The following is an 8,783-nucleotide window of genomic DNA, read 5'->3' as shown; positions in this document are numbered from 1 at the left end:
GGCGAATTTTTATGTATTAGTTTTATTCCTGAGTATCGAGACCAAGTTTTCGTTGGAATTTTGCCACGCTAAATAGGCAGGAAGTGAGGTGCAGAGTGCAATTATATACTTTACCGTGTCTTCTTTCATGCAGCATCCATTTGGTTTGCAAGTAATAGACCCCACGAAGGCGCAACCAGAAACTTGGTCTCATTAGAAGTTTTATTTCTCCGGGAATAAAACTTAGAAATTAATTGTTTATTGTTGGGTTATTCTTCTACCAATTTATTTGTAACCCTCCTACACCTTTTTGTATTTCGATTTAGAAACAAGTCAAAATAAACCAAAGATCAAAATTTCAAAATTAATGAAGCAACTTATTTTATTGAAGCAACTTTATTGAAGCATCGTAATATTTATTGATGGACCTTTGTGGGGAATACATGATTGGATGCGTCTGGGCTCGCTTTTGATTAGGTCGTCAAATGGGGATAAATCTGGGAATCTTGGAGGCTAGGGCAAAATATTGATTCCAGCTTTTTTAAAAAAGTGCATGTTGATTCTTCCGACATGTGATGTTTTTAATGATAAAATTAGTAAGATAATATCTTATGTTTTATTTTTAATAATATATTAAATCGATGGGGTTTTAACAAAACATCGTAACCGACAAAATGCACATTTTACAGGAGACGACTTTTTGTTCTACCGACTTTTTGGCTAGTATAATTTAAATTTTGAAACTGTGGTAAATAAGTACTTAAAATACTTATCTATGATATAAGTGTTAAAAGAACACACGCATCTGAAAGTTTGCAGAATGAGTGAAGCGAATTCTGCAATTCCCATGAGTGCCTTAAAAATGTACTTTTTAACACGTATATCATACAATATTTTTCTACCAGCGGCTTATATGTCAACAATTATAATTTATTCATTCTCAATTACAGGACAATATCTACAAAAACTTTTACTTGAACTTGACTGACTTTCCATTTTTATATTTTTCTTGACATTACATCAAAACTGCCTATACTGTCAAATCGTAAATCACAACAACTATAGAATATCATCTTACTTTTATTATTAGTAATTTATTAGAAAATTATTAATAAAAAAAGTTGTTTGGAATTAAAAATTATGTTTCAATATTCGTTCTATATTGGCTCCCTATTAAACTGACTCTACCTCTACATTGTTTTACGTTTCAGTGAACTTACTACAAGTTGAAATATTTTTGTTGCAAATATAATATTTTTTATGATATTTGCACAGGAACAACTAAAAAACATTGGTAACATTACCAGATTAGTAAATTAGACTTCAAATTCTATTACAAAGACAATAAACCATACAAACAAGTATTAAAAACTTACCACATCTATTCAATAAGAGGGTCTATCAAAATTCCACTATTTTCGTTTTAAATTGATCTAGCGAAATAAAATTTGCATTGAGTTCTAACACATTTAAGATAACACTGAGTAATCCTAATTTTAGACACTTACCTAGGATGTTATTATGGGAAAAATAATTTTGAATCAGCTGCAAACTATCGCAAGGAGCCATTTAAGATAAAAATTCCATTTTCGAAAAATTGATGCTTACGATGTTTTGTCAAAAACCCGTCGATATAATACTATACAATAAAGTATATGTATTATATTTTTGTATTGATAAGTCCAAATTGCTTCCAGTTAAGTAATTTCATTGCATGATGGATTTCGCGGGAATATGGAAGATTAAATACCCAACGAATACTAAAATTATCAATTTTTTGCACTGAAAGCAAACGTAATATAATATTATTATCAACTATTAAAGTAATATGCGATTACGATTCAAACACTAAAACTAATTTTCTTTTACAGGTAAGACCAGTGGAAGTTCATTTGATGGTACGGTATTTTCAATAAGTTTTTATTTGATTTGATTTTAAAAGGATGGTTGGTAAAAACGCGTTAGCACGTGAATGGCCTGAACGAAATGTATCTACATAGTTAAAAACGCGGAAAACGCGCGAAAAAGCGCTTGTCCTGTGAACTTTCTTTAAATGTTGCTATATTAATTGCCAAGGTAATCGAGAGATCGGACAAGGTGCGTGAAAGAAGAAAAAAATGACTTTGTCGTTTTTTCTTAATAGTTGATTTAGGTATCTAAATTTTCAATTTCAGTGTTTATTAACATTTTTACCAGGGCCGTAACTACCATTGGGGCAACCGGAGCCAAGGGGGGCCCCGCAGGGACTCCTTTTTCTTTGGCCGTGCATAAATTTTAACTAGGAATATAAAATATCGATGCTTAAGATGTGATACCGCGTATCTGCAATTTTTGACAAAATGAGTTTTATTGCTTATTGCATGTAAAAAATACTCTGTCATATTGTGGTAAAAGCGCTAATTTGACCTATACAGTTTGAATGAGTAACGTGATTAGTAGTGACATCTGGTATAGGTAAGCTGAATATCTTTTAATGTGACAGCGCGTATCTGAATTAGTTGACATAGTAACGTGCTGTGGTAACATTGTGTTGATAAAGGTATGTACTTACAAAACCATAATTTATTTATAAAGAAACAAAAAGCATCATAAAATATGTTCAAAGTTGCAGACAGATGTTGTCGAATTGTGGTATTATTTAAAAACCTTTGTTATTTGCATCATAAATCAATAAACTTCGGCGTTAGAACAGGAAAACAGATACGCGATATCACAGTAACAACTTTTTTGATAAATAGGTATACCTTCAGATACCTGAAATCACTAAAGCAGTATACGAGTATAATATTTTTTATAAATAGTAAATTATTGTCCAAAGACTTCTGTTTATTTTAAATTTATTTCATTATAATTCGATTAAATATTTTAGATTACTGTTTTGTTCCAGATTAAAATGAGTACCTCTAGAGGTCGTCAAATGGTAACAAATGCAAGAAATGACGTAATAGTTCACGTTTTAAACAATAATATCAAGGACACCATTAAGTGTGCCATAAAAACAAACAATGAAGAAGCCACAGTATTGGAAAATATACCGATGCGGATGAGCTGGGACCTACATTATTATCTTTGGAACAAGAGGTTGCCGCAGCCAATCTGCTTTTATTGGGGGAGTCTGCAGTAACAAACGAAAAGTTTTCGACAGACATAAACAATGTTACTGATGGATTGCCAAAGGAATCTGATTTTGAAAAAGTGAGTAACTGGCTAAGGAATATTGACAATGAACGTTTAGATTGTGACGCAATATTAGAAACGCTTTCCAATGAAATTTCGACAAATGAGCTCTCCAGGGACAAAACACATCTAGAAGAATTAAGAAATGACGTTGCACTAAACCACGAAGGTATTTTAAATGAAGTGATGTCGAGCTCATCGTCTGTAATTGCTGATCAGATTGATGAATCGTGGTTGCCAGAAAACGAAAATAAGTCAGATTACTCAACTAGTTCGGAAGAAGGCAAACAACAAGAAGGGGAAGATTTAGATTGTGACGCAATATTAGAAACGGTTTCCAATGAAATTTCGACAAATGAGCTCTCCAGGGACAAAACACATCTAGAAGAATTAAGAAATAACGTTGCACTAAACTACGAAGGTATTTTAAATGAAGTGATGTCGAGCTCATCGTCTGTAATTGCTGATCAGATTGATGAATCGTGGTTGCCAGAAAACGAAAATAAGTCAGATTACTCAACTAGTTCGGAAGAAGGCAAACAACAAGAAGGGGAAGAACCAGTAGCAAGAGCCGATAATGACGGTAACAACGAAAATAAAAAAGCTCGAAAATCAATAGCAGATATCAACGAATGGCACGATATTAAAAATAAAAGACTAAGACAACACGGAAAAAAATATATTGGCTGGACAAGGGTTGGAAAGACAGCGAAAAGAGGAACACCTAGAAATGAAAAACAAATGGGACCAGTCTGCTTATCCTCCGTATGTAAAAAATCCACAGTAAGGCAGTGTCAAGATTTAAATGAAGAGGACCGAAAAGAACTTTTCAACAACTTTTGGAACAATCTCACATGGGACCAGAAAAAAATCTATATCGCTTCTCTGGTTTGCAAAAAAGAAAAAACAGAAATACAAAGAAAGAGACTGAAGAATCAAGGAGGAAAAATAAATTAACCTACACACTTAAAACATTAGATGGCAAGATTTTGACTGTTTGCAAAAAGTTATTTTTGTCAACGTTTGCTCTTACAGAACATTATGTATTTAACTGTTTGACATCAGAAACAAAGCATGGAATGATAGCAGCAACAGAGGTAAATAATGAGAGAAGAAGAGAGAAGAGAAAAATAGCAGAGATCCAAAAAGAAACTCAATGCAATAAGTCCAGTAACAGCGCCAAAGATGTATTGCGTAATTTTTTAGATTCTCTTCCGAAACTCCCTGCTCACTATTGTCGCAAATCTACAAGCAAATTATATATTGAGCCTATTTTTGGAGACAATATGAGCAAAGTATACCAGGAATATTCCAGAATGTGCCGTGAACAAAATAAGGAATTGAAACCAGTTTCAAGATACACTTTTGATTTAATGGTAAAAGAAAAACATATTTCCTTCCACATACCAAAAAAAGATCGTTGTGATACATGCTGCAGTTATGAAACAAATAATCTAGATGAGAATGTCTATAAGAAGCACATTAACAACAAAGAAAAAGCAAGGCAAGAAAAGGAGAACGACAAACAGGCAGGGCATGTAAAACAATGCATTGCCCTAACACAAGATCTTCAGGCAGTAAAAGTATGTCCCATGTTAAATGCATCGGCTTTATACTATAAAACAAAACTTTGCTGTCACAACTTTACCATATTTAATGTTAATACTCAGCATGTAAGATGCTACTGGTTTACAGAAACAGAAGCTGACCTATCCGCCAATACCTTTGCAACTTGTATCACTGATTACTTGTTAGACCTCTGTCCTGTAAATATTCCTATTATTATTTGGAGCGATGGTTGTACCTATCAGAATAGGAATGCTACATTGTCAAATGCGCTTCTATCTTTTAGTGTCGAAAACAATGTTATTATCTACCAAAAGTATCTTGAGCGTGGCCACACACAAATGGAGGCCGATTCCGTTCACGCTCAAATAGAAAAGACAGTAAAATATAAGTCTATTTATCTTCCAAGTGATTATATCAGACTCACAAAGGAGTCGAGGAAACAAACACCATACCAGACAAAAGAGGTCACTTATGACTTTATCAAAAATTTTTCCGAAACTTTAGTATACCCTTCCATTAGACCAGGTCGAAAAGTGAACGATCCAACCGTAACTGATATTAAAGTCATCAAGTATACGCCTGATGGAATCATCCAAGTAAAATTAGATTATTGTGGTGAGTTTATAGATCTACCTACAAGAAAACCTAGAAGTGCAAAAACCAATGTTTCACAACTAGGCCAGTTTAAACCATTACGTAACGCTCCTATCAAAATAACCAACACAAAATATAATCACTTACAGCAACTTAAAAGTGTAATTCCTAAAGACTGCCATGGTTTCTACGACACCTTGCCTCACGAGAGTAAACAGAAGAATTAACAACGTATTTGTTGTTTTATTGATTTTTGTGTTTTCTGCATTTTTTAAATAAATATTTTAAGTCAATAAATTTCTTTCTCCCACACAAATAACAAATTGCGATATTTACATTTGGTAGTGATTACACGTAATCCTCCTCTAACCAACAATTAAACAATAGTGATTCTACGTATCTACAGCTTTTGGTTAATGAGATTATATTAAAAGAAATGATATACAAAATATTAAAAGAAATGATATATGATGATGAAAAATATATAAAATAGTATTAAAATATTTAATTCTCACACAACAGAACGTTTTTTGCGTCTCCTGTAAAAAGGGGTTTTTGCAGATACGCGGTATCACATCTTAAGCATCGATATGTATTTTAAAAACCTATCCCAACGAAATATTTTCAACTGACACAATTTTAAAAAGGTCTTACAGGGTCACCCTAGACCTCAACATAAAGTTTTAATTTTTCACTGGGAAAATTAGTATTTTTGACTAAAATGCAATTGGAACAGAACAGGGGCCCCTGTGGCCTGGGCGAAGCTGGGGCCCCTGAGACCTTAACATAAAAATTTAAATTATTACTTGGGAAATTATTTATTTCCGCGTAATAAAACCTAAAATGCCATTGAAAGAGGGGACCCGGGCTAAGCTACAACAAGTCCAGGAAGGGATGCCTCAGGGGAGTATTTAATCGCCCATACCATATAACATTTTTGTTTCAGATTTGCCAACAGATGTAAGAACATTGTAGCCAAACAATGTAATTAATATTATAGTATCTTTTTTTATGAAAACAGAAAAGATTTTATATTCATCGTATGGTCCTTTTCATGGGCATTTTCAGTGCGTCACAAATGATAGAAGAAAAGGTAAGTCCGTGATAATATACATTTATAACATTTACTCTAACATGACATTTTAGTTAAATCTGACAGTTGTCACATTTTATTTGCAATTTGGCATAAAAACAAATCAATTATGTTTATTGCATTCATAAAATGGTATTTTCTTTGATTTGTATAGTCTTATAAATTGTACAGATTATATTGGTAGATATATTATATAATTCGTAATTTTTTTTTTATTATAGCGCCATCTATCGACAACTATAATAAATGTTATAAATGTCTGTTAATCACAGACGTGCCTTTTTCTGTCACATACAATTTAATGCGTTAGAAAGAAATCGAAAAACTGTGACGCACTGAAAGATGCCTATGAGAAAAAGAATAGTTGCAAAATTATTTAGCTTAAAATAAAGTGATTTCAAAATTTTTTGTGTTGGTCTAAAATAGCAATATGAAGGTACAAGAAATTTCAGTCATGGAATGCATTAAAATGCGTTTTCGAGGGGTTAAATGTCAAACATTTTTCCGGAATCCCCCCTTCCGGTGGGGGTAAACCCCCAGACCCCCGGTAGAGGGCCCCCAGATGACGTTTGCCCTGGGGCCCATAACATTGTAGTTACGGCCCTGATTTTTACTAATGTTATTGAGCTTTGACATATTCCGCTACACTACCTTCACTAAACCATTTTAATCACAGCAAGTGATTTGGATATCGCATATCTTATGACACTTAAGTTTACACATCACTGCACGGGATAAATTAAACGTATTTCCATGGTTTGTACATAATAGCACGCTTGTTAATTTATTTTGCAGCATTTAAATTGCTTTTGTGTTTGACTTGTGCTGATTTCCAGATGTGTTTGACCAAAATTATATGCAAATTAAATATAACTAAAAAAATGTCTGCAGTTTTTGGTACACTAGCAAATTTGTTTGAAATACTGTAAGTTGCATATAATCAGAATGCTGAAATAATATCAATTTCAGCAGTAACCCTAGCAAAACTAATAATACTCTGGGCTAATTAGCAAAATACAAGGAAAAGTTATTTACCAGCAATTTTATTGCTGGAATCGAACCTTATTATTGTATGTATTAATAATACAGGTATGCAAAGTCCGCAGATAGTGTGCTACTTTTTTTATAAACAAAATGGCGCCCGAAAATCGTGTTTTTTTTTTCAATTTTTGCTCTATAACTCCAAAGATTTTAACTTTACACCAAAAACACTCAAATAAAAATTGACGTCAATTAAATTCTGCATAGAGGCGTGTTTTTCCCGATTCAGTTCGACGAAAACTTTCCCCGGAAAAAGCGGGTTTTTCCAACAAAATCTTTAATTTTCAACTAAAATTTTAGATAAGTAATTGTTAATCAATATTTAAATAACTTGGTAATGTAAAAGCCCTTTTCGTATAGATTATAATTACAGAAGCCCATGGAAATTAAATAAACATTTTAGCAACAATTGAATTGTTAATTAAAAATTTACAGTCGCTATAATAACGACAATAATTATGATGCATAAGAATAACTACGATTTTTTCATTTAAAGACACTATACCCATCTAATTTACTTTACAGAATTGAAATTGGACTATTTAAGCGGCCTCAGGAATATTTTAAAATTATAAACAATTTTTTGATTTATAAACAAATAGAATATCTAGGAAAATATTAAACTAAATTAAATCGTAAAAACGATATTCGAAAGACATCGGCAGAATGCTTCTTTTAAAAGAAAAAATGTTTAATTACGACGAGTGGTTCCTGAGATACAATCGGTCAAAATTGACCGGAATTTACGGCAAAGATATAAACAACAGGATTATGATTTTCAAACCATCACCTTTTTATTTTTGTCCTCTTTCTCCACACCAATTTTCATATCTTTAAAATACTCATAACATATATTATTATAATAAAAACTATCGATAATACGTGTGAAAATTGCCAAAAATAGCAAAATTCCAATCAAAAATTAGGAGAAAATGTAACCCTCAAAGTTCAAAATCGGTATATGTAATAAAATGCATTTTCTCGGCTTCCCATGGAGCAATTTCCTTCATTCTTTTTTTGTTCCCTAATAACTCCAGTAGAGCCATCCAACTAACGCAGTATTAAATGTCAAACTTGCTTTTGTTTTGTTATAATAGATTAATTTATTTATAAGAACAGAAAACTACATATTTTTTCCAGTTGTAGGCTTTTTTTTAGATAAACTTACTACAAGTGTATCTTTTAAAGTTAAAAACATAAATATTCTCATTTGAAAGCCGTATAATTATTTAAACAATTTTTATTTAAACAAATTAAAATTTTTTGTTGTAATAAATAAATTAATTTATTATAACAAAACAAAAGCAAGTTTGACATTTAATAATGCCTT

The 8,783-nt window shown here is 32.1% G+C and overlaps 1 protein-coding gene across 1 annotated transcript; it reads left to right on the top strand.

Annotated features, from left to right (window-relative positions):
• The first annotated feature begins 2,377 nt into the window (after positions 1-2,377).
• LOC126887077 (uncharacterized) lies at positions 2,378-5,616 on the top strand. The gene is made up of 3 exons (XM_050654413.1): positions 2,378-2,518; positions 2,867-3,325; positions 3,578-5,616. The coding sequence occupies exon 3, from the start codon at positions 3,595-3,597 to the stop codon at positions 4,111-4,113; it is 519 nt and encodes a 172-aa protein (XP_050510370.1). The 5' UTR covers positions 2,378-2,518; positions 2,867-3,325; positions 3,578-3,594; the 3' UTR covers positions 4,114-5,616.
• The last annotated feature ends 3,167 nt before the right edge of the window (positions 5,617-8,783 follow it).

The sequence above is a fragment of the Diabrotica virgifera genome, chromosome 6 (genome assembly GCF_917563875.1).
Source record: "Diabrotica virgifera virgifera chromosome 6, PGI_DIABVI_V3a".
Lineage (NCBI taxonomy): Eukaryota > Metazoa > Arthropoda > Insecta > Coleoptera > Chrysomelidae > Diabrotica > Diabrotica virgifera.
Note: the sequence above shows the minus strand (reverse complement) of the source record. Positions and strands in the feature narration are given on the sequence as shown.

Bases quoted from the DNA above. Each gene is read 5' to 3' on its own strand.
- LOC126887077 (XM_050654413.1), top strand. From the start codon at position 3,595: ATGTCGAGCTCATCGTCTGTAATTGCTGATCAGATTGATGAATCGTGG.